Source organism: Sciurus carolinensis, chromosome 4 (genome assembly GCF_902686445.1).
Source record: "Sciurus carolinensis chromosome 4, mSciCar1.2, whole genome shotgun sequence".
NCBI lineage: Eukaryota > Metazoa > Chordata > Mammalia > Rodentia > Sciuridae > Sciurus > Sciurus carolinensis.
In genome coordinates, this window is record NC_062216.1 from 55,125,980 (window position 1) to 55,152,792 (window position 26,813).

Sequence of the window (26,813 nt, forward strand, 5' to 3'; positions counted from 1 at the left end):
TAGCCAATGTCGCCATCTAGAGGCAATTCAAGAGTTTCTTGAAGCCAAAGTTAATTTTTTTGTAATTCCCGAATCATCATTTCATTTCCTTGCCCTAGAAGTTCAGAATCTCTTTTTCATCCATGGCTTGTCTTTGGCTGCATCTGTGATCCAAGAAAAGCCCTTCTTCAAAGCCCAGGCTGGCAAGTAACAGGCGCAGCTGCTCCCTGTCGGTTCCAATGCCCACCTCCTGTTAGATCACTCACTACACCAGATCATAAAAAATAAATCTTTTAATTGCTTTGTAATTGGCACAGATGGTATAATTCAAACTCACATTTTTATTTAACAGACTCTGAAATATCACACTATAGCTCTGATTGAAACAGTACAGGAATCATAATGGTGTGTTACAAAAATTACATTCAGCAGCAGCATCATGTTCTCAAAGTTATTTCATAAAATTAAAGACTAGGACTTGAATAAATAAGAGAAAAAGCTATCTAGAAAATAAACAACAACCCACACTGAAGCCATTTGTCATGACTATTAGAGAATTGTGTTTTCTGACTTTTGAAGACATCAATACTTTATTAACAATCAAGAAGAGCTGCAAAATTCTGGCTTATAAATTCAGTGGGGAGCTGTAAATATGCCTAGAAAATGCTCCCTTAGAAAGGGAAGGTCAAAGGAAGGTGCTGTTGAAACCATGTGCCTGAACTGGCTTTAAAGACTCCATCCCCACTACCTCAAGTACTGGGAATAGAATCCAGGGACTTGTGCATGCCAGGGAAGTGCTCTACTACTGAGCTATACCCCCAGCCCTTTTTTATTTTGAGACATGATCTCGCTAAATTACCAAGGTGGGCTTTGAACTTAGGATCCTCCTGCCTTAGGCTCCCCAGTGGCTGGGATCACAGGTGTGCACCACCATGCCTGGCTAGAACTTTCATTTTGGAGGAGGGGTGAAATTCACTATTTTTTTTTTGCTAAAAAAATCACCAGAAAGAGGGTTATGGTGGAGGAGAAATTGTATTAAATTCTATCACTGTAGGTTCTAAAGGAAAAAGCTCAAAACCCTATCTGTTCAGGAAGATGACAGAAAGACCAAAGTCTTATTTACAGTTAACCCTTATAATTTCAGGGTCATTATCACAGTGGTCAATGACACAACCTCTCCCTAGCAGAAATTGTGTTTTGAGCCTTAATTTGAGCCACTCTTTATGTTACCTGCATTGACATTCCAGAACAGCAAATACCTTCCCTATCTACTGAACAGCAAAGTAATGTTACCATTAAGTAGGGACTTGTAGCAAGTTATAATCATAGGAATTTCCTATTAAAGTGGGAGGAGGGTGGGGGAATCCCTCTGACTTCCATAATTATAGGCATCAGTGACACCCCCCACCCCAGTACTGGGGATTGAATCTAGGTCCTCCCACATGCTAGGCAAGTGCTTTTCCACTAAGCTAATACCCAGCCCTTTTTATTTTGAGACTTGCTAAGGGTCTAAGTTACATAGACTGGCCTCCAACTTGTGATACTTCTGTCTCAGACTCCCCCAGTAGCTGGGATTATAGGTGTATGCCACTACCTTTGGCTCAGTGACTCAAATTTTAACTAGAAAAAGAGATTCACAGATTGGTTGGTGCTTGTCTATAGAATTCAACATTAAACTCACTTTCCAGCTACTGATTTGGTATCTGCTCTGTAGAAGAGACTGGATTTCTCAAATTTAATCCAAAACCATTGCTTGAGGCAAGCTTTCCTATGTCAGATGGTTTCCATCAACACATGTAATCATCAGCGCTCTATCAAGGTCACAAGAGAGCATGACTGGGCTTAATATGGCAAATATCAAAATGAGAATCACGGTTAGTGCATAGTTAGTCCTCTTGGTTGTCCTTGGCTCAGTGTTCCTGTGCTACCCCCACTGGGGCCTTTAGGTCTGCTGTACTCTTGTCCAGGGCAGGTTTCTTTGAGAAATCCCGTGCTCCAAAAATGGTGCTTCCTATCCGGACATTTGTAGATCCTACTTCAATCTATGAGAAAGAAGAGAAAGTATTGAGGACTGATTTCTAAATAGGGAAATACAGTTCATCTGAAACTGTGCCTTTCCTTCTGGCTCTCCAGAGGTTTCTATGAAGAACACCATAATGCAGGTATAGGTATCTATGGGGTGTGGCTCTCTCTGGGGAAGTACCATCTATGAGGAGGTATTTAGGAAGCAGGTAATGATTTCTTTGGTTTTCACAGGGGTTGGGGAGTTCAAAGGCATTTAGTTCAGTGGATACCAGGGCTGCTGGACATTGGAGGTATGTAGGATATAACCGCACAGTGAAGCGCTCGCTGTCTCAGTCTATGTGCCTTTCTAATGTGCTGTGGTCAGATAGATGAAAAAGCCTCATTATAATTATTTGAGCACAGAACCTAAGTCCATTTCATTTATAAACAGAAATAATTTTATATTAGTTTAATATATATAATTTTCCAGGAATGCAAATTCATATTTTAATTTTTTGGAACTTTATAAAGTTATTTACTATTTCATTGTTATTATTTATTATTATTATTATTATTATTATTATTTTGGTACTGGGAATTGAACCCAGGTATGTTTTACCACTGAGCTACAACCCCAGCACTTTTTATTTTTTAAGACATGTCTTGGATAAGTGGCTTAGGGCCTCACTAAGTTGCTGAGGCTGACTTCAGCCTGGTGATTCTCCTGTCTGTCTTCCAAGTCACTGGGATTACAGACATGCGCCACCATGCCTGGCTAGTTATTTACTATTCTATAAATTCATATATTTGTGGCCAATAAATATCCTCTTATCAGTTCATGTTTACAGCTGCTGAATTCATAGTGAATCTATACATGATTAAGTATCAGACCACTTTGTTAAGATTTACTGTCATTCTGGGCATGGAGATGCAGGCCTGTAATCCCAGTGGCTTGGAAGGCTGATGCAGGAGGATTGAGAGTTCAAAGCCAGCCTCAGCAACTCAGTGAGACCCTGTCTCTAATTAAATATAAAAAGGGCTGGGGATGTGGCTCAGTAATTAAGTGCCCCTTTTTTCAATCCCTGGCACACACACACACACAAAAAAAACCCCACAAAAAACTGTCATATATCCATGCCCTGAAGTTTACATGATGAAATGCCTTTAAAAATTAGTTTAGGGGCTCTTTTTACTGCATGACTGCTGCCATCATGGGTTGCATGCATGTTCCTGGGAAGGGCCTGTCCCAGTCGGCTCTGCCCTATTGCCACAGCGTTACCACCAGGTTGAAGTTGACGTCTGATGATGTGAAGGAGCAGATTTACAAACTGGCCATGAAGGGTCTGACTCCCTCACAAATTGGTGTGATACTGAGGGATTCACATGGTGTTGCACAAGTACGTTTTGTGACTGACAATAAAATCTTGAGAATCCTTAAGTCCAAAGGACTTGCTCCTGATCTTCCTGAGGATCTCTATCATTTAATTAAGAAAGCAGTTGCTGTTCGAAAGCATCTTGAGAGGAATAGAAAGGATAAGGATGCTAAATTCTGCCTGATTCTGATACAGAGTCGAATTCACTGATAGGCTTGATGCTATAAGACCAAGTGGGTCCTTCCACCAAATTGAAAATGAGTCATCCACAGCCTCTGCCCTGGTGGCATAAATTTGTGTATGTATTCAAGCAATAAAAGCATTGTTTAACTAAAAAAAAAAAAAAATTAGGGGCTGAGGCTGTAGTTCAGTGGCAGAGTGCTTGCCTAGCATGTGTGAGGCACTGGGTTCGCTCCTTAGCACTGCAAAAATAAAAACAAAATAAAATAAAGGCATGCTGTCCATATACAACTGCAAAAAGAATTTTTAAAAAAATATTAGTTTAATTTCTTTCTTTTTTTGGTGCCCTGGATAGAACCCAGGGCTTAGTGCAGGCTAAGCATGTGCTCTACTGCTGAGCTATAACTCCAGCCTGTAGTTTAATTTCTTACTTTCCTTTAGATTACACTCAGGGAATTACACTCAATTTTTAAAAATTAGATGTCACGCTATATTTTCTATAAATTGTCTTCAAAAAGAACAAAGGGGGAAAGGGGGAAATGTTAGAATAGTTGAGAATTCCTGGGACTGAGTACCCTGTTACTGCAATGAGGCATTTCAAAGGTTTACCCATCAAAAACCTATTCCTGCTTCATCCTTTTGGATCCTACTCTGAAGCAGAAAAGGGCATCCAGAAGGATACTTACTGCATGCTGGAAGTCCATGGACATGCCCATGCTCAGCTCAACCTGGTCGGTGGGGATGCTCAGCTTTCTACACAGCTCCTCTCGCAGGGACAGTAACACCTGACAGAAACACAAGTGTGACACCCGCTTTATTCCTGCCGTGTCTAATGATGTCTGAAAATGGCCAAATCTGAAAATCTCTGAAGAAGATTATTTATTCCTCATGACTCTGAGGCCTGTCAAAATTGTCAGAAGTTCTTACAAATGCTTTAGCAAAATCCCCCACTTTCTTTTGTGGTGCTGGGGACCAAACCCAGGGCTTTGCAAGGCAAGCACTCCACTGACTGTGCTATCTCCCTGGGCCTTCTAAAATCCCCCACTTTCAAGAAAACTATCGGGGCTATGGATGTAGCTCAGTGGTATAGTACTTGCAGGAGGCCCTGGGTTCAATCCCTAGCACTGAAAACAAAACAAAATAGAAAAAATCAGCAATGGAAAAAGAAAACTATTAGTCGTTAGGAAGAAAAGGCTATTACCTTTAAAAACTATGTGAGCCAATTTCAAATTAGCTAGAAATGTCTGTCTGTGGGTGTTTGGGAACCTATTGTTTCCTTTCCCTTATGAGAAGAGTTCAGAAGAGGGTTATAATACCTAACAGGCAATATGTGGGATGTCTTTTTTCTCACACAGTTCTTAAAATTTTTTTTAAAAATTAAAGCATTATAGTTATACATAGCAGTTGGGTTCATTTGACAAAAGTCATATATACATGGAATTTGATTTACTCCATTTCTGTCATCATTCACTCCCCACTGTCCCACATTTCTCTCCCTCCTCCCTCCCCCTATTCTCCTTCCTCTACTCTGATTTTCCTTTTGCTCATTTATTTATCTATTTTTGACGGGTACTTTTTATATATATGGAATGTCTTTGAAGTTACCACAACAGCCAGCCCAGGGCCTCATTCATGCTACCTGTGCTTTAACATGGAGCTACACCCCCAGTCCCCAGATCCTCCTTCTGCACATGAGTAATCCCTCACCCCACCCCTCCCCTGGCCCCCAGTACCTGGAAGTCGGGATTTGGTCCTTGATTAAGATCATGCCCAAAGCTTCCTATGGTCATCAGTCCCACGAATTCCAGGCTGGGACACTTGGCATTTATGTGTTCCACCATGGCTATTGTCTCTGAAGGTGGAAGGCCATGTTTACCTTCACAAAAAGAAGCAGAAGACAAATAAGCTGAAATGCCTTAAACAGTCAGAAGAGGAAGGCTCCATTTTCTTCTCTTCCTTCTACAAGAGGAGGTAACTCTCAGATGAGGACTTCATGGAATATGTTATTGAGTCCTAAGGAGCAACTTTAGGTTTGGTATTCTGTTGCTCTCCTTCTGGCCAGGTTCTGAATTTCTCAAGGAAAGAGCTATAAATTGGAGTCTCTTTATTCCATCTCAGAATTTTAAGTTATGGATTTTTTTGTGTGGTGCTGGGGGAACCCAGGCCTTTGTTCATGTTAGGCAAATGCTCTATCTCTGAGCTATATCCCTTGCCTTTTCTCCCCACCCTGTATTGAACCTAAGGATGATCTACCATTGAGCTACATCCCTAATCCTTTTTACTTTTTATTTTGAGACAAGGTCTCATTAAATTGCAGAGGCTAAACTCAAAACTAGTGGGTAATCCTGCCTTAGCTTTCTGAGTAGCTGGTATTATAGGCATGTGCCACCATGCCTGGCTTCAAACATTTATTCTTTTTAAACTTATTTTTAAAGCTCTACTTTGGTTTTTGTGTTGTGTTTTCTTTTCTTTTATTTTTTCAGTTGTTGAGGGACCTTCATTTTGTTTATAAATGGTGCTAAGAATTGAACCCAGTGCCTCACACATGCTAGGTAAGCGCTCTGCCACTGAGCTACAACTCCAACCCCCAAACATTTATTCTTAACAAAAAAATTCTTCCAACATTTTATGTATATATGTATGTGTTTACTTACTTACCCACCAAAACATTACTTCATTTATTTATTTATTTACTTACTTACTTGTGACACTGAGGACTTTATCCCAGAAGCACTCTACCACTGAGCTGCATCCCCAGCCTTGTTTTTTCATGGGCCCAAAGATTAAACTGGGGGTACTCTACCACTGAACAACACCACCAGGGCCCGCCTACCAGTCCACATTTTAAAATTTTGAGACAGTCTTGCTGAATTGTAGAGCCTGGAGTCAGACACTCTGGTCCTTCTCTAAGCCTGGTGAGTAGCTAGATTTATGGGCATGTGCCACAATGCCTGGATTCAAATACTTATTTTTAACAAAAAGCTAAGAAGGAAGATATTTGGGGCTCTGTGCTTACAGCTTTGCCTGCATCACCATATTCAATCCCTGCCATATTCTCTGGAGTGGGTACTATTATGATACCATTGCCAGACAAGGAAAATGAGGTACAGAAAGGTTAAGTAACTGACCCAAAATTACAAAGCTGGAAAGTGGTGAAGCTCAAGCCCAGGGTCTGTCTGATTTTAAAGGTCATAATCCTTCTCACTATGTTAAGCTCTTAGCCCAGGCCTTGTAAGATAGTCATCAGCTGGTGCTCACAGGGGTTTTTCTTTTATTCTCTTCTAATACAACACTAAGTAATTTTGTTAAATCCTAAGAAGTATCACACATGTAACTCTACAATCCCTTTCAAGAGTGATGATGACCTTTGGGGATTTTCTGGAGATCAGAGTCAAAAATTCTTCTTCTTTTCTTTGGTACTGGGGATTGAACTCATTGGTGCTCTACCAGTGAGCTAACAATCCCCAGTCCTTATTTTTTGAGATGGGGTCTCACTAAGTTGCCCAGGCTGGCCTTGAACTTGTGATCCTCCTGCCTCAGCCTTCCGAGTTGCTGGGATTACACATATACGTGCCACTGTACCCAGCTACAATTCCTCTTTTAGTTTTTTTGATACCAGGGATTGAATCTAGCAGTGCTTAATCACTAAACCACATCCCCAGTCCTTTTTATTTTGAGACAGGGCCTGGCTAAATTGCTGAGGTTGATCCCTAACTTGTGATCCTCCTGCCTCAGCCTACAAGCTGCTGGGATTACAAGTGTTTGCTATCCCACCTGGCTATGCACAATCCCTTCTTGATTCATTCTCTCCTCCCCCAAATTAAGATATAACAAACCAGAATGTATTAAATAATTGTATATGGACTGGCTTGCACAACATTATACTTCTACATATAATAGCTTGGAGGCCTGTGACTTCTTTCTATAACTTCATGGGTCAGATAATTATGCTCATCATTCTCCTTGAGCTTTAGTCATCCTAAGGGAGGAAAAAAAATCTACAATTCAGGTCTGGTCACTTACTGTCCTCTCCACTGGTGTTAATCTGGACCATAACCTTCAACCTTTCAGGAGAACCTTTTTTCTGCCAGGAACTGTTCACTTTGTCTGCTAACTTCATAGAATCCACTGTTTCCAGCATGAAGAGGTTGGGGACAGCTGTAAATGAGAAACAGACAAGATAGCTAACATTCAGTAAGTCTTTGACTTGCTATATGGAAAAATAGCCTAGGAAAAGAAAAAGACATTTAAAGCTCAGTTCCACTAAGGAGACAAACATGAGAGTTTACAAGATATAAGTTCAAACATTAGACCATCCCTGTCTTATCAACAAAGATGAATAAGGAAAGGGAAACAGACATACCACAATTAGGAGGCATATGTACCCAGGCTTTTTGAGAGGATGATAATTTAAGAGATTCTGAATAACAGGCTTCATCTGATTAAGTCTCAGTTCAAACAGAGAAAAAGGTCTAGGTGACAAGAAAGACTAACTGGTGGAAGCCAAAATGCATGACATCAATGTGTTCTTAAACTTTCTGGGACGCAGGTATTCTTGTGTGACAGAGATATCAAAATGACCCAAACAATGAAAGCTAAGCGGTTCACTGTAGTCACTGAAGCCATCTCCTTTTTCTCAAAGTGTATGTGAGATGAAGTTATCAGCTTTGCCTCAGATAACAATCAACAGAGACAGGCAACACCAACTATTCACTTTTTTTTTTTTTTTTTTTTTTTTTTTTTTGGTGGTACCTAGGCTGCTTGACAGCTGAGCTACTTTTTTATTTTTTATTTTGAGACAGGGTCTCACTAAGTTGCCCAAACTGGTCTTGAACTCCTCCTGCCTCAGCTTCTTGAGTTGCTGGGATTACAGGTCCAGCTATTTTTTTCCTCTCCATGCTGGGGATAGACCCCCAGGGCCTGTGTGCATGCGAGGTAGGCAGTCTACCCCTAGAAAGTACCCTCAGCCCACATTATCTTTCTTTTCTTTTTTATGAGACAGGGTTTCATTATGATGCCCATATTGCCCAGTTTCCTGCCTCAGTCTCCCAAAATAGCTGGAACTACAGGTGCCTGGCCTGTATTCTTTTTCCTTTTTGTAACAGGGTTTGAACCCAGGAGTGCTTAACCACTGACCCACAGCCTCAGTCCTTTTTTAAAAATGTCTTATGTGTTTTGCGGGGACAGGGTTTCACTAAGTCACCTAGGGCCTCACTAAGTCCTTGGGCCTTGATAAATTGCTGAGGCTGGCTTTGAACTAATGATCCTCCTGCCTTAGACTCCTAAACTGCTGGGATTACGGGTGTGTGCCACTGTGCCCAGCTGAATTATTTCTTTTTAACAGTTCATAAAATACTTTTATCTCTACATAAGAAGGGAAAACTGAGGTAAAGAGCAGTCTTTTTTTATTCAAGTTTGCAAAATTAACAAATATTAGAGTTGCAAGTTAAACAAATGCAAATTGACTCCATTTTCTTTTCTTTTTGTGGTCCTGGGGACTGCTCTACTACTGAGCTACACCCCTATCCCTTAACTCCATACTGTATTTCTTTTTTTCTTTTTAATCTGTTCTTTTTAGATATATATGACTAACTCCATAATATTAACACTGAATTTGAGCTCAGTCTACTTTGCTTAAGAAAACATAGATTTAAAGAAATGACAAAGTATATTTGTTTGAGTTAAAAAAAATTAAACAATGTAGAAGCATATGTAAGAGTCTGATGATGGGTGGCATATGCCTCTAATCCCAGCTACTCAGGTGGCTGAGGCAGGAGGATCACAAGTTCACAGCCAGCCTGGGCAACTTAGCAAGACTCTGTCTCAAAATAAGAAATGAAAAGGGTTGGGGAGGAAAAAAACCCAACTCCCCCCTCAAACCAAACCAAAACAAACAAACAAACAAAAAAACAATGGGGGACGTGGCTTATTGAAACCCTGGATTCAACAGTATCAACAAAACAAAACAAAGCAAAAAAGCAGAAGCAATAAAAGTCAAAGCCCCTCACCCTAGAATATGCTCTATGTTACCTTTGAGATGAGAGTTCTTTCAGATCTATGGATGCTGGGGGCTTGAGGACTGAATCACACTAAATGCTCCATGGGTTGCTTGTTTTTAGTATGCCAAATGTATTAAAGATTTTTCCACATTAATATCACAGAGCCACTGTTGCTTAAAAAAAAAGACAACCAAAAAACTGCCCCCAAACAGCATTCTGTACAACACATGATCGCAATTTATATAATTAGTCCTCTTTTAATGGACACATTAGATTTTTTTTTTTTTTCTGCTACAAGGTTTAGACATAGAACTTGTGCACATGTACAAGTATTTCTATGAAATAAATGACTCTAGAATTGAAATGACTAACCAAGCAGGAAGTAATTTGTGTATGTGTGTGTGTGTGTGTGGTGTTGGGCTTTAGCCCAGGGGCACTCTACTACTGAGATACATCTCCAGCTCTTTTCATGTTTTATTTTGAGACAGGGTCTCACTAAGTTGCTTAGGGCCTTTCTAAGTTGCTGAGGCTGGCCTCAAACTTGTGATCCTTCTGCCTTACCGTCCTGAGTGGCTGGAGTTATAAGCCACCACCATGCTGGTGCCATGATGTATCTTTAACAACAATGTATTAGACCTCTGCTCCCACACAAAATGAAATACAGGAATCAGATTTGCCCTCCCACCTTCTGAAACAATAAGCAATATAAGAAACACATGTGAAATAATAGTTTATAAGAACTAGGTATAATGTAATGAAAGACAGTGATGATGAGAGAGGAGAAATGGGAAGAGCCCTGCAACTGCTCCAGTTTACTGCCTGGAGAGTTTTCTAGGATTCGACACTTTGAAGGGGAACAGAGGTAGAGTGTGGTGAACTCTGAGTTAAGGGAATGGAGCTAAATTCCTAGAAAGACAAAGGCAGCTATAGTTCACATGACAGAATGCAAGAGAGGAGAGCTGCACACGAGAAGATACCAGTGATGGGCTCCCTTCAAATATTCAGGTGGGTGAGGATCAGTGCACTCATGTGAGGAAACTGCTCAAGGTCCAGGAAAAAACTTTTTGAAAAGATTAGAAGAAACAGTGCCTGGGGCTGTGGTTCAGTGGTAGAGCGCTTGCGTAGCATGTGTGAGGCACTGGGTTTGATCCTCAGCACCACGTAAAAATAAATAAATAAAATAAAGGTATTGATAGGGAACTGTGCCAATTCCCACCAGTCAGGCTGGAAAGCTCAAGATTTATGGGCAGTGGTTAGAGTACAGAGGGGTCCTTGCTTTAGCAGTAGGGAATAATTACCCTAAACTAAGCCCTGCTCTAGTCATACTAACTAATCTTAGAAGCGAGACCTAAAAGTATCAAACTATTCCCAAGAAACTTAACTCTGTTCTAGAATAAAGCTCAAGAATATTAAAAGGAAGACAAAAATAGCTTCCATTCAACAAGATAAAATTCATAGTGTCTGGCTATCCAAAAATTACCAGGCATTTAAAGCAGCAGAAAAATATGATGCATAACAAGGAGTTATATCAATCAACTAAAACTGATACAGAACAGACAAAAATGAAAGAATCAGTAAAAAAATAGCATGGAAGATATGTGTGTACACACACACACACACACACACACACACACATGTGGACTCAAATTGAACTTCTGGCATGAAAACTACAAGGTATGAGATAGCAAATTCACTGATGGATTAATGGCCAATTAGACATGGCCAAAGAAAGGATTAGTTACCTTGAAGAAATTATTTAAAATGAAACAAAAAGGGGCTGGGGAGATAGCTCAGTTGGTAGAGTGCCTGCCTTGCAAGCACCAAGGCCCTGGGTTCAATCCCCAGCACCCAAAAAAAAAAAAAAAAAAAAAAAAAAAAAAAAAAAGAAACAAAATATTAAAAAAGGAAAAGAATATTAGTGAACTGTGGGACCACTTCAAGTAGCATAATAGGTAACTGGAGAAGAGGGTAGGAAATGTGACAAAATAATGCTCTAAAAATGTCTAATAATGTGTGTGTGTGTGTGTTCTTTTTTTCTTTTTTTTTTGTGGTGCTGGGGATTGAACCCAGGGCTTCGCGCATGCTAGGCATAGGCTGTACCAACTGAGCTGTATCCCCAACCTGTTTATCTAGTAATTAAAAAAAAAAATCGAAATATGATGAAAACTAAACACAGAGACCCAAGAAGCTCATCAAACCCCGAATATAAGAAATGTGAAGGGCTGGGGATGTAGCTCAGTGGCAGAGCACTTGCCTAGCATGTAAGAGGCCTGAGTTCAATCACCAGAACTGCAAATGAAATATGAAGAAAATTACACTGGCACATTATAATCAAACTGCTCAAAAATGGTGATAATGAGAAAACCTTAAAAGTAGTCAGCAGGAGAAAGCATATTACGTATGTGGAAACAAAGACAAGTATGATATCAGATTTCCCATTGGAAATGATGCAAATGAAGAGATGGTAGAATGACATCTTTGTTACTGAAAGAAAAAAATGTGTTAATTTAGAATTCTACAGTTGGCAAAATCTCTTCCAAACCAAGGGTGAATGTGTAAGAAAATTCATGGGAAAGAATGAAGTTGGACATTTTCCTTAGACTATATACAAAAATTAACTCACACAGACCTTAAAATGAGAGCTAAAATTATAAAACACTTAGAAGAAAACTTAAGAGTAAATCTTCATGACTTTGCATCAAGCAATGAATTCTCAGAAATGACATGAAGGTGTAAGACACAATAGAAAAGAATAGATAAATCAGAGTAAACCACAATGACAACACTTCAGTGCTGCAATGGATCAAACCACCAAGGACAAGAAAGACAACTCACAGAACTGACAGAAAAGATTTGTAGATCATTTATCTGATAAGGGATTAGTACCCAGAAAATTTAAGAACTTTTGGAATTCAGTAATAATAAAGATAAATAATTCAATTTAAAATGTGAAAATAGGGATGGGGTTGAAGCTCAGTGGTACAGCACTTGTCTAGCATGTGTGAAACACTGGGTTCAATCCTCAGCACCATATAAACATAAATAAATAAATAAATAAACAAAAAGTATTGTGTCCATCTACAACTAAAGAAAAAAGTACAAAAAGCCAGGTGATGCTTGGTATCATCCTAGCTACTTGGGAGGATGAGGCAGGAGGAATGAGAGTTTGAGGTCAACCTGGACAACACAGCAAGACCCTGTCTCAAACTTAAGAAGCACAAAGGATTTGAACAGATATTTCTCCAAAGATATATAAATGACCAAGAAGCACATGAAAAGATGCTCAATATCATTAGTCATTAGGTAAATCAAAACCACCACGCAAGAAAGAAAAATACCACTTCACATATGTTTTATGATTCTACAGTTCCTTTGTTGACTTATTAGCAATAACAATATTCCTTTGTGTGCATGGTATTGGGGACTGAATCCTGGGCCTTGCACATGCCAGGTAAGTGTTTTACAGCTGAACTAACATCCCCAGCCCTTTTAAAAAAATTGAGACAGGTCTCACTGTGTTGCTCAGATCAGCTTTGAATGTGTGATCCTTCTGTCTCAGCCTCTGTGTGTGCCACTCAGCAATAACTCTTTATTAAGTTATCTTATTAGCTGCTTTAGGGTTTAACTTAACAGTTCACTTTCGAGCGGTATATCATTTCATGTAGAGTTCAATAACTTTACAACAGTGTACTTTTGTTTCTCTCCTTCTCTTCCTAATGTCATTGTGGTCATGCATTTTGCTTTCAAATGTCATAAATCCCAGAATTCATATTTTTGTTTATATGACAACATATTATAATAGAATAATAGAAAAAAATAAGGTTGATAAAATTGATAAATCTCTAGCTAAATGAATTGGTGAAGAAGAGAGAAGACACAAATTTACCAATATTAGGAAGGAGAGAGTTGACATTACTGGAGATTTGAAAGATATTAAAAGAATAATATGAAGATATCACAAGCCAGGTGTGGTGTTGCACACTTGTATGCCAGCAACTTGGGTGGCTAAAGCAGGATGATCACAGTTCAAGGCCAGCCACTGACACTTAGTGAGGCCCTAAAGCAACTTAGGAAGACTCTGTCTCAAAATAAAACATTAAAAAATAGAAGGACTGGGTATGTGGCTCAATGGTAAAATGCCACTGGGCTAATACCCAGTACCAAAAAAAACCAAAAAAAAGGTATTACAGTTAGCACTTGGTAATCCAGTTACTTGAGATGCTGAGGCAGGAGGATCACAAGTTTGAGGCCAGCCTGGACAATTTAGTGAGATCCTGTCTCAAAAATAAAAAGGGCTGGAGAAGTAGCTCACAGGTGGAGCCCTCCTGCTAAACAAAACAAAACAAAACAAAACAAAACAAAAAAACAAAAAAAAATTAAAAACAACTTTTTGCATATAAATTCATCAACTTAGATGGAATAGAAAAACTTCCTTAAAAGACAAAAAGTACCAAAGCTTACCCAAGAAAAAATAGATTATGTAAATAACCCTATGTCTTTTTCATAAACTTTAACCTATAGTTAAACACTTTACCACAAATCTGCTTCACTGGTGAATTTTATCAGTTAAGAAAGAGAGAATATCAAATTCCATACAAACTCTTTCAGAAAATAAAAGGTAACAGAATACATTAAAAATAGAAGGACTGGGTATGTGGCTCAATGGTAAAATGCCACTGGGCTAATACCCAGTACCAAAAAAAAAACAAAAAAAAGGTATTACAGTTAGCACTTGGTAATCCAGTTACTTGAGATGCTGAGGCAGGAGGATCACAAGTTTGAGGCCAGCCTGGACAATTTAGTGAGATCCTGTCTCAGTCTCCTGAGATGCTGGGATTATAGGTAAACACCACTGTGCCTAGCCAAAAGAACATTCTTTAAAAGAATAAACTGATAAATTGGACTTCATCAAATAAAAAACTGCTTTTCAAAAGACACTGAACCATGGACTGGAGGAAAATATTTACAAAGCACATATCTGATAAAGTACTCATATCCAGAACACAGAAATAGTAATAGTACAATCCAATTAGCAAATGGGCAAAAGAGGGTTGGGGATATAGTGCAGTGGTAGAGTGTATGCCAAGCATGTGTGATGTTCTGGGTTCAATTCCCAACACCAGGGGAAAAAAAGAAGAAAAACAATGGACAAAAAAATTTAAGAAACATGAAAATATATAGACAGCAAAGACTGAAAACAGGTGGAAAGATGTTCAACATCACTAGCCATTAGGGAAATGCAAGGACACAACCACATACCTTTGTTTTTTGGTACTGGGGGTTGAACTCAGGGGTGCTTTACCACTGAGCTACATCCCCAGCCCTTTATTTTGAAACAGGGTTGTGCTATGTTGCTTAGGGTCTCTAAATTGCTAAGGCTGGCCCTGAACTTGTGATCCTCCCACCTCAGTCTTTCACTGATGGGAGTATAGGCATGTACCATCAAAACTGGCCACATACCTATTAGAATGGCTAAAAATAAAAGACTGGGGCTGGAGATGTAGCTCAGTGGTAGAGTGCCTGCCTAATATGTTTGAGGCCCTGGGTTTGATTCCCATAACTACAAAAAAAGAACTGACCACATACTGTTAGCAAGGAACTTTAACAAGTTCCTTATTGCTGCTGGAAATTTAAAGTGGCACAACCATTTTGGAAAAGAGCTTGGCAGTTTCTTAAACTTAAAGATTGTTAGGTGCAGTGGCATATGCCTGTAATCTGAGCACTTGGGAGGCTGAGGCAGGAGGATCACAAATTTGAGGCCAGGCTCAGCAACTTAGCAAGATCCTTGGCATCTTCAGGAGACCCTGTCTGAACTGTCTGAAAATAAATAAAAAATAGAAGGAATGGGGATGTAGTTCAGTGGTAAAGCTCCTCTGGGTTCAATCCTCAGTATCAAAAAAAAAGTTAGACACACGCTTATGTGAATCAGTTATTCTACTTGTATTTACTCCAATGGAGAAGGAATTATATGTCCATACAAAGACTAGTACACAAATGTTCACAGCAACTCTCTCATAACAGACAAAAATTAGAAGCAATTCAAATTTTTGATAGGTCAATGGATAAAGAAATTGTGATATATTTATACAATGGAATAAAATAAAGAGGAACGAACTGCTGAATACATGCATGAACATGATGAATCTCGAATTCATTATGCTGAGTGGAAACCAAGAGTATATACTTCATGATTCTGTTTACGTAAAACTATAAAAATGTAAATTAATCTACAGTGATAAAGGTAAGAGGCACTTCAGCAAAAGAAGTGGGGAGGGGCAAGAGGAAGGGAAGGATCACAGAGACAGGAGGAAACCTCTGGGAATGATGAATATGTTGACTATTTCAATTGTGATGGTTCATAGGTATAAACTTTTGCCAAAATTTACCAAATTGTACACTTTAAATTTGTGCAATTTATTGTAAGTCAATTATACATTTTTTGATTATATTTAAAAAAGTTATTTGAAAAAATAGGTTAATTTTGATATCTTGAGAGAAATTCAGTTCCTCAAGATCTCCATCTGTCACTGTCATATGGTTAAACCTTTCTGTAGTTAATCTTTTTTTTTGGTGCTGGGGGTCAAACCCAGAGTTTTGTGCATGCTAGGCAAACACTCTACCACTGAAGTTTTAACCTTAGTCCCTGTAGTTAATCTTTTTTTTTTTTTTTGTATGGGGACTGAACCCAGGGGCGCTTAACCACTAAGCCTCATTCCCAGGCCTTTTTTTTATTTTTTATTTTTTTTACAATTTAGAGACAAGGTTAAGTTGTTAAGTTGCTTTAGGGCCTAAGTTGCTGAGGCTGGCTTTGAACTTGGGATTCTCTTGCCTTAGCTTCCCAAGCTGGTAGGATTATAGGCGTGCACCACATCTGGCCCCTATAGTTAATTCTTAATTTTATTTTTCTGAATATTCTTAAAAGAAATTCTACAATACATATGGTGAATTGAGTATGATCTAAAAGTTTGCTCTCTTACACAGAAGGTAGCATAAGTCATATAATGTTGCAGTAGTTTTAATTTCATATTTAGAGTTTCATCTTACCCATCAATTTGTTGACATTTTGTTTCTGTAGGTGGCCAATGAAGTGCCATTTGATCTCAGGACATGAAGACAGAATCTGAAGCGGAAAAAGGTAACCATGTTTGACTCATGTTTGACTTATGGAGGCCTTGCCAGTTAATCTGCATACTCCTAGTGACCTTTCAATCTGCTCTGTCCCTTGAATGTAATAAACTGCTACTGCTATCTCTTAATGAGGCAAAATGAAACTTAAAAGAAAAAAATACAAGGCTTCAACTGTTTCCCTTCCTTGTTCCCATCTACTTCTTTCATCTTTCAGATATTATCCTTTAAGGATGTACTGATTTAAGCTTTCAAATCTCAAAAGGATAGAAAATTATAGCAAACTCTTAAAAGTCATCATTTCTTGCCAGGTGGTACACACCTGCCATCCCAGAAAATCAGGAGGCTGAGGGAAGAAGATTGCAAGTTTGAGGCCAACCTCTGCAATATCATGAGACTCTGTCTCAAAATAAAAAACAAAGTGGGTTAGGGACGTAGTTTAGTATAAAATGCAATAAAGTGCCCCTGGTTTCAATCGCTAGTACCCAAAACAAAACAAAACAAAACAAAACAAAACAAAACAACAAGAACACTATTTCTAAACAGTCACAAAAGATAAAGCAGCAGTGTGAATAAAGACAGAAAATCTGAGTATTTGGGACAGAAGGTAAAAATGAACTAAAATTTTTTTACTCCAGTCCAATTTCTTGCTCTAAAACTCAACCACCAATATGGAGTCTAATTTTCGACTACAGAGTCAAGATTCAGATACAAACTAGAGACTTCTGATATCCACTTACTTTAGGATTTGATGCTTTTTCTAGCAGTTCCTGAACCTAAAGGGTAAAAACAGAGTGTCAGAAGCCTGGCAATCGTGACTCTTCCAAAGGCTCTTTGGGAAAGGGTTCTTACATAGTTCTCTCCAAAAGTGCGCTGGCCATGACCATAGGCCTCAATCACCATATCTGCTGGTTTGGTTTTGCTGACTGCTACTAGCCGGGGCTGGATGGCTGGGAGATCCTGCCAAGAGACAAAGTGTTACATGAATGTCACATGAGTCACATGAACATTTGGGAAAATAATCCTAGTAAGTCTTGTAGGATAAATTCTGTAGAACAATCAGCATAGATATCAACTTGGCATTTGGAAAGATACATTTTTCTGATATTTCAAGGAGATCAATATCAAAGAATGGTGAATAAATGTCTTTTGAGACAGGGTCTCATTAAATTGCCCAGGCTGATCTTGAATTTGCAATCCTCCTGCTCAGCCTTCCAAGTAGCTGGGATTACAGGTAGGCATCATAGTACCTGGTTCATGAATGTCTATTATATGCCTGGTTTCTCAACCTAGTGTTAACTACCTTAATATTTAGCAAAAGACATTTCTCTCTCAGAGGAGTTGTGCAAGTTAAAACAGTGTTTCCTTAAAGTGTGGTCTTTGATCAACTGCTTAGCATCATCAGGGTTCACGACCTACTGAATCTGAATCTTGGGGGCTGGGTTCTGAAAATCTCCCTTTCATTTTGTTTTTATGGTATCAGGTATTAAACCCAGGGCCTTCTCCCTGTCAGATAAGCACTCTGCCACTGAGCTACACTCCTGGCCCTCAGAGTCTCCTTTTTTTTAGGGGGTAGGTAGTTATCAGGAATTGAACCCAAGAGCCCTTAATCACTGAGTCATATTCCCAACCTTTTTTATTTTGAGACAGGGTCTTGCTAAGTTGCTTAGGGACTTGCCAAGTTGCTGAGACTGGTTTTGAACCTGTGATCCTCTTGCCTCAGCCTCCTGAGCCACTGGGATTACAGGTGTGTACCACCATGCCTGGCAAGAATCTCCTTTTCAACAAGCTCTCCAATGATCCTCATGTACACCAAGAATCACTTCATTGGGTTGGGAGTGTAGTCAGTGGTAGAGCACTTGCCTGACATGAGTTTTTCAGAACTGCAAAAAGGAAAGAACCACCACCACCAACAATAACAAAATCACTTCACTAAAGGGAGGCTTGGTCTTTGTCCTTGGTGACATTCCAATAATGGGGATAAGGTTTTGAGAAAAAGGATGAAGTTTTCCTGATTTGCTAGCAAATGTGAAAAGCAACAGACTAAGGTCATAAAGGCTGTATGTATTTCTAAATGCCAGGGGAACAGAGGGCTTTTAAAAGGGGAATACAAGGACTGGGCTGCAAATATTATTATCAGTAAATATAATTAATGTCTAACTTGTGTCCTTGAGAGAGCCATTGCTTGGGTTTCCAGGTCTGGAATTTCTTCATTCTTGTGACAGAAGAGGACATAGTAGCTTACCCCGAGAGAGGAAAAATATTAAGTCTTGTTTCAGTTAGGGAGGGGATACAGTTTTGCAAACTCACTGTAGCCCTGGCATAATTATCATTTTTTTCCTTCAAAGAACAATAATATTTATTGGGGAGCAGCAGAGTACTGCAAGGGGAATATGTGTGCCTAGTAAACTATGGGTGTATTAAAGGAGGCTGAGGCAAAGGAAAGTGTTTCTTTTGGGTGGTGGGGTACTGGAGATTTAACTCAGGGGTATCTTACCACTGAGCTACATCCCAAGCCCATTTTTATTTTTTATTTTGAGACAGGGCCTCACTGAGTTGTTGAGGCTGGTCTTGAACTTATGATCCTCCTGTCTTGGCCTCCTGTGTCCCTGGGACTACAGGCATGCATCACTGTGTCTGGCTAAAGGGAATTTTTAAAAGACAAAAATGGAGATTACATCAGATATTTTCAAACAATAATCTTTGGTTACAATGATTAATAACAAGAATGGTGTCATTCTGAGGTTGAATAGATAGTTTTGGGGCAGATGTCTTTCTAGAAGTACTTTTTTTTTTTCCCCCCCAGTACTGGGATTGAACCCAAAGGTATTCTACCACTGAGCTATATCCCCAGTCCTTTATATTTTGAGACAGAGTCTCACTAAGTTGCTGGGGTTGGCCTTCAACTTGTGATCCTTTTGCCTCAGCCTCCTGAGTTGCTGGGATGACAGGCATGTACCACTGTACCTGACTAGAAGTACTTTTTGTATACAGTTGTGGCCTTTGTAAGCTTGTGGTTCTGACAGTCTTTTATGGTAGTTGAAATCAGATGAGTATGCTAAGAACCCTTCTAGGTTCCAGATTAACTTCTAGGTTTTTGGTGTTTTTTAAAAATGTCTGTATAGGTGCATATTTTAGTTGTAGTTAGACATAATACCTTTATTTATTCTTATGAGGTACTGAGGATGGAACCCAGTGCCTTGTACATGCTAGGCAAATGCTCTATCGCTGCGCTACAACCCCAGCCTCTAGTGCATTTTAGTTATACATACTAGTGGGACTGATTTTGACATAAACATACATACATGAAATATAATTTGCTCTATTTCAGACCCTGATGAGTCCTCTTTTCCTAATCTTCTCCCTTCCATTCTCTTCCCCTTCTTTTCTTCTCCTGGTCTTTCTTCTTCCTTCTATTCATTTACTTAGGTACTGGGGATTGAGTCCACAGGTGTTTTACCAGTGAGCCACATCCCTGGCCTTTTTAAAAAAATTTTTTTATTTGGAGCTAGGATCTTGCTGAGCTACTTAGGGCATCACTAAGTTGCTGAGGTTGGCCTTGAAATTGTGATCCTCCTGTCTCAACCTCCCGAATTGTTGGGATTATAGGTATATGCCACTGTGTCCGGACTAATTATTTATTTATTTATTTATTTAAAAAAGGATTTATTGGCTGCAAACTGGGGTGCTGGGGAGAGAAACTAGTTCCAACATACCTGGACCCAGCCTCCCTGATGCTCATTGGAATGCCTATTTGTTAATTAGTGCTTTATAGACATACACAGAGGTAGAATTCACTGTAGTATATTTAGATATGTACATAGCATAATTTTGTCAATTGTATTCTTCAGTTCTTCCCTTTTCCTGTCCCTCCTTCTTCTCCCTCAATACTCTTCCTCTACTCCACTGTTCACTGTTTTTGTGGGACCTGCTACCTCCCTTGCCCTTATTTTGCTCTAGCTTCTGCATATGAGAGAAAACATTTGATCCTTGATTTTCTGAGTCTGGCTTATTTCACTTAGCAAGCTGTTCTCCAGTTTCATTCATTTACCATCAAATGCCATAATTTCATTCTTCTTTATAGCTGGGTAAAACTCTATTGTGTATACATGATTTTTAAAAAAAATTTTTTTAGTTGTCAATGAATCTTTTTAATTAATCTTCTTAATGTGGTGCTGAGGATCGAACCCAGGGCCTCACACATGCCAGACAAGTGCTTTAGCACTGAGCCACACTCCAGCCCCCTACATTTTCTTTATCCATTCATCTCATCTGCTGATGGATGCCTGAGCTGGTTCTATAACTTGACTATTGTGAACTGCATTGCTATAAACATTTGTGTGCCCATATAACTATAGTATATTGATTTTAGTTCTTTGGGAAAAATAACAAAGAGTGGGATAGCTGGGTCATATGGTGGTTCTATTCCTAGTTTTTTGAGGACTCTCCATACTGCTTTCCAAAATGGTTGTATTAATATGCAGTTTCACCAACAATGTAGGAGTATACCTTTTCCCCCCACATCCTCTACCTGGTCTAATTATTAATATTGCCCCATTCACTCTGAAAGTGGTCTGATTAGGTCTATGTCCATATAACCCTAAACATGCTTATCTCCACTAAAAGTAGCCTGAATAGATGATGATATATAATTTATCATTCAATCTAAGACTCTGTCAACCAGTGGCAGAACTAAGTCTGGAACACAAAACAATTCTGGACTTGGGAGTAGACCTATCTGAACTCTTTCTACATCAATTACATAAAGATCATTGTTTTCCTGTATTCTGCTGCAACAAATCCACACAGAACAATCAGAGAAGAGGCTGATTAATCCTTACAGGTCAGTTTTCATGTCCCTCACTCACCCTGGGATTTTCAGAGAATCACAGTATTCTCAAAGACAAGTAGGAGTCTGGTTGACTGTATAACATCTCATTTTTCTTCCTTCTTAGGAAGACCACCAGCTTTGTAGGAAGCCATGTCAAAATTCTGAGGATTATGCTAATGAATGAATGGTTTTCAGAGAGAAAAGTGGAACAGGCAGCCCATCTATCTGACAGAGGTCCTGGGATAGCCTTCCAGACTGATGTTTACTAGGGGAAAGCCTAGATTTTTTTCTTTGAGAATCATAAAATAATAATGCCAGGAGGAAGTTTAAGGCTTTCAGAGTTCATCCTATTGCTTGCACAGAAAAAGAATCAGAAGACCAGAATAATTCTTGTCTGATCTGTTTGAGGTAGCACCTATTCGGCAGTTAAGGAAAGACTGGAACACAGGTCTTCTGTCTTCTTGCCAGCATTCTGGAGTTTTGAAACCATAAATACTTCATCAGAGAGGACTTTATCCTTTATGTTCAGGTCTGTCTCATTTACTCTATTCAGCTTACCTTGCAGAGATAACAGATATTGATTCCTGAAAGTCCAAGAGGCAACAATATATATGCAGTAGGAAAAAAACAAACAAACAGAAAAACCCAACAACACAACAACTCCTTTTAAACTGTTTTGGGACAGATTCCTCCTGCTCCAGACCCACAAATGCAGCTCTGGTGCCTGCAAAGTCGGGCCAATTCACCTCCACCTTAGCTAGGGGTGGAAACATTTACCGAGCACCTACTAGCTGTCAGATGCTGCCACACACGTGATCTCGGGTGATGTGGCTCCTTTGTATGGTGTGGTATAATACACTTGTCATGCAGCCTGTGTGTGGGCATGCCCCTCGCGTCCTCCAAGACCTCTACACGAAGCAATGGAAAATGGCCACGACACATGGAAACTAGTCATTTTTTCGATGTAGCGGGTAATTTTTGCACGGACAAAATCAACCTCTAGGGAAGCTAACACACTTCGCGAGGTCACTGAGGAAATCCTTCGCTAGCCTTTCGGGGACTCCGCAGTCCTCGCTGACGCCTAACCAGCGGGTCCCGCCCCTCGGGGAGACCCTTCTGCGTCACTGTGACGACCTAGTCCCACGCAGGTGTCCCCCTCCTCAAAAGGCCGCCCATCGTCCTCCCCCCCCCTCGCATTCCCTTTCCTCACCCTTGGCCGCCTCGCCACAGCCTGCTGCACGCGCTCGTTCACTGCCCGCAGTGCGAACCCGACTCCCAGCTCTGCGGACATGCTGCCAGCTCTCAACATTCCCCGGGGACCTACGCCGAATCCCAGACCCTCGGAACTCAGGGGCTGAGACCACCTTCCGGTCCCGCCCAGCTCCCGCCCTGAGACCCAATCAGCGCTCTCCACCGAATCGCCTTACCCAATCGACACGCGGCAGCGCGGGGCGTGCACAAGGTGGACTGCCCGCCTCTGGTGACGGCCATCTTGGGGAGGTCGCTCGCGGGCCTGACTGGAGAAACTTGAAGGGGTACTGGATCCCCCAGCCGCGGGGGGCCGAGGCGTTCGGCTGGACTCCTAGGGCCACCCGGGCTGAGCCTTTTCCTTCCTGCCGCTCCTTACCTCCAAGGGACTTCTCAGTCTAACCCTGTTTTCAGGGTCCTTTTCCCTTAAAATGCATTACAACGGGTTTGCCCGTTTCTATAAACATTTTAATCGAAATGATCAGGATTAGGAACTGCTAGAGCAGAGATATAGTTTTTAATATATTGAATGGTTTTAGTGAGGAATCCTTAATAGGTACAAAAGAACTCTCTGAAGACATGGCATGATTCAAATGTATGATTCTTTTTGGCATCCTATAGACCAGTGCTTTCCTAGAGAAATATGCGGTTCACATAAGAAATTAAAAATTTCTCATGGGTTCATTAAAAAAAAAAAAGAATTATATGTTTATTTAACCCAGTATATCTAAAGTAAGATTTCAACATGCAGTCAATGAAAAACCAGTGAAGCAGGGTGCAGTGGTGCAAAACCCATAATCCCAGCGACACCAAAGGCTAAAACAGGAGGATCCCAAATTCGGGGTCAGCCTCTGTAATTTAGTGAGACCCTGTCTTAAAGATTAATAAGGGTTGGGGCTGTAGCTCAGTAGTAGAGTGCCCCTAGATTCAATCCCCAGTACTGCAAAAAACAAAAGAACTGCTTTAACTCTTAAAAAAAAAAAAAAAAAAAAAATTATAGTTAGTATTTGAAATCCAGTGTGTAGTTTTAACTTAAGCCTGCTTCAGTTTGGGTTATCCATAACTCAAGTGGTCAGGGGCCACATAGGCTAGTGGTACTTGTCCCATTTGTCAAAGGAGAGCACAGGCGGGTTTAGGCCAACAAGAATGAGCTCAGCCACTGTCCAGTTCTTGAGTCTCCTGTTTGTCCAGCTCTGTGGCAAATAGGGTCCTAAATTCGATGAGCTAGATAAACACCACACAGTAGAAAGAGATTGATTTTATGGAAAGTGTGTTTGACTGCAATTACTATTGGGAGTCTCAATTCAGTTTAATGACGTGATGCTATTATGTTGGAGAAAGGGCTAAAGTTTGTTCTTTAGCCTTTAATAGGTGGTTCTTTTGTCTTGTGACTGGGCTCACTCAGAACCTTCTGGAAAGAAGGGGCAATATTCTCACTCTCTTATACTTTTTTACACCAGACTCCCAGAAGGGAGATGGAGTTTTACATATCCTGCTTTGGAAAAATAGCTTTGGGCAGAACCTTACATCCTTGCAATGATGTAAGGTCATTTTTCATGGTACACATGACTGGATTATGTATAAACTGGAATTACTGAAGACATTAGGAGTAATTGTATTCAAGTAGAATGACTCTAGATTTGATACATTTTTACTCCAAAGGGGTAAACATTAAAAAGTGACCAGAATAGCCCTTCATGGAATAAGCCTAATAGATGTTTGTTGTAGAGGCACAAAATTGGAAGTGATAGGAGGAACAAAGGGAATGGTGATGAAGGGATGTATAAAGGAAGGATAGGATGAGCATAAAATACTTTTAAAGAAATACGGTATTTGGAAAGCATTTTAAAAACCATAAATATGCCAGGTACAGTGACACATACTTGTAATCCTGCCTTGGAGGCTGAGGCAGGAGGATCACAAGTTTGAGGCCAGCCTTAGCAATTTAGGGAGGCCCTAAGTACCTTAGTAAGACTCTGTCTCAGAATTAAAAAATAAAAAGGGCTGGGGGTGTAGTTCAGTGGTAAAGCAACCCTGGGTTCAGTCCCCAGGACCCAAAAAACCAAATCAAAAAAACCCATAGAAACTTCATACATCTGGGGAATATCTAATGGTAATAGTAAACTGATAGGTTACTATGATGACAAGTAGTCTGTCTCTCCCTTCCTTCCTTCTTATACTGGGGATTGAAGCCATGAGTTTTATCAGTGAACTACATTCCCTGCCCTTATTTTATTTTTCAGACAGAGTCTCAGTTCTCAGTAAGTTGTTGAGGCTGTCCTCAAACTTGCAATCCTCCTGCCTGTTTCCAAATCCCTGGGATTTCAGGTGTACACCACTGGTCAGGTTGTATCTTCACTTAATAGATGAGGTCTCTTTCTTTTGTGAATTACTAGGCAGGGTCATCCTCCACCTTCTGATCTATTCAGTGAGTATTTGTTGAGGCATTTCTCTGTAAAGGAAACTTGCAGAGACCAGGATGAGTTGAGGTTTTAATGTAGATTTATTTCTAACATGCTTTTCATCTCTAACACTCTATGATCTTATGAAAAGTGAAGCAGAAAAAGGTAATGATCCTAGTCCTATTAACACTTCACATTTCAGCTTCTTTACAGTTTAAAACTATTTAGTTTAGCTTTTGATTTTTTTTTTTTAATTTTCGCAGTATTGGGGATTATTCAGGGGCATTTTACCACTGAGTTAAATCCCCAGCCCTTTTTATTTACTATTTTGAAACAGGAATTTACTGAATTGTTGGGGCTGACCTTATGATCTTCCTGCCTCAGCCTCCTGATTTATTGGGATTACAGGCATGCACCACTGCATCCTGCTTCTTATTTCCTTTTTTAGTTTCTTCTTCAGTTGGTTGGATATCAACAATCTAATTTAACCTTTTATTTTGAGGATTTTTATAATCCTTGAAAAATACAAGTCCAGAATTATTTCAGTACCAGTAATTGTCTTTAAATACTTTCCATAATTTGCAGAGACAAAGGAGAAAACAGATTAAGAAGCCAAATACCCAAAGGAATAAATTTTCTTTCTTTTTTGAGGTGCTGGGGATTGAATCTAGTGTTTTGATCATGCTAAGCAAGTACTGTATCACTGGGCAGCACCTCCAGTCCTTTGTTTTACCTGAGCTATATCCCTAGCACTTTCATTTAAGTTTTATTTTAAGACAGGATCTTGCTACATTGCCCAAGTTGACCTTGAACTTGAACTCTGGCCTTGTCCTTTGGAGTGGCTGGAATTACAGGTATGTGCCATCATGCCTGGCTTCAGAGGTACAGATTTTATGAATAATCTAAATTTTAGTATACACCATAAATGTTTTAAAAACATTCACCTCTATAGTCCAAGGTCCTGTTTATGAGAGAAACATATGAATTTTAAAGTTACTTCCTGATCATATAGTAATTCTTTTGAGCGGCAGGGAGTGGGGGCATTATAAAAGATAATAGAAAATTACTGTTGCTTAGTTATTTGACTTTGAAGAGAAGCGGAATCATAATGCCCATGTCCCAGTTTAAATGAATTCAGGCAAAGTAGCCTATGACAGTAATTCTTGCACCAACATGCTGTCATTTGGCTTTTGAAATGTCAATATAGGTTGTGGAACCCTAGACCTGTGGAGGACCTTCAGAAATCATCTTTCACATAGAAAGAACAGCATTTAAACCATCCCAGAGCATAGAATCTTCCCAATTTCTGAAGACTATCAGAAGAAAATGTTATCCATGCTAATTCCTAGACTTAATTATTTTCTATTTGCAGGTAACTACTTATTACCAAACTTCAAACTTGGGAACTTTAGCCAGACATATGTAAATCCTTTTAAAACACTCTGACAGGTGCCGTGGCGTATGTACACCTGTGATCCCAGCTACTTGGAGGTTGAGGTAAGCAGATGGCAAATTCAAGGCCATCCTGGACTATTTAGTGAGAACTTGTCTTCAAATAAAAAATAAAAAGAGCTGGGATATACCTCAGTGGTAGAGAGCCTGAGTTCAATCCCCCGACCCCCAACAACAACAAAGCCCAGTGAGGTTGTTAAATTTCCCTTTTCTGGAGTCA

The 26,813-nt window shown here is 39.8% G+C and overlaps 2 protein-coding genes across 2 annotated transcripts; one reads left to right on the forward strand and one right to left on the reverse strand.

The window, feature by feature from the left end:
• Window positions 1-254: 254 nt before the first annotated feature.
• On the reverse strand, window positions 255-22,857 carry Plpbp (pyridoxal phosphate binding protein). The gene is made up of 8 exons (XM_047551557.1): window positions 22,702-22,857; window positions 17,513-17,620; window positions 17,401-17,436; window positions 16,580-16,655; window positions 7,560-7,694; window positions 5,270-5,412; window positions 4,223-4,321; window positions 255-2,021 (listed from the first exon to the last, which is right to left on the reverse strand). The coding sequence occupies exons 1-8, from the start codon at window positions 22,798-22,800 to the stop codon at window positions 1,890-1,892; spliced, it is 828 nt and encodes a 275-aa protein (XP_047407513.1). The 5' UTR covers window positions 22,801-22,857; the 3' UTR covers window positions 255-1,889.
• LOC124983894 (40S ribosomal protein S13-like) lies at window positions 3,195-3,566 on the forward strand. Its single transcript, XM_047551555.1, has one exon. The coding sequence runs from the start codon at window positions 3,195-3,197 to the stop codon at window positions 3,564-3,566; it is 372 nt and encodes a 123-aa protein (XP_047407511.1).
• Window positions 22,858-26,813: the final 3,956 nt, after the last annotated feature.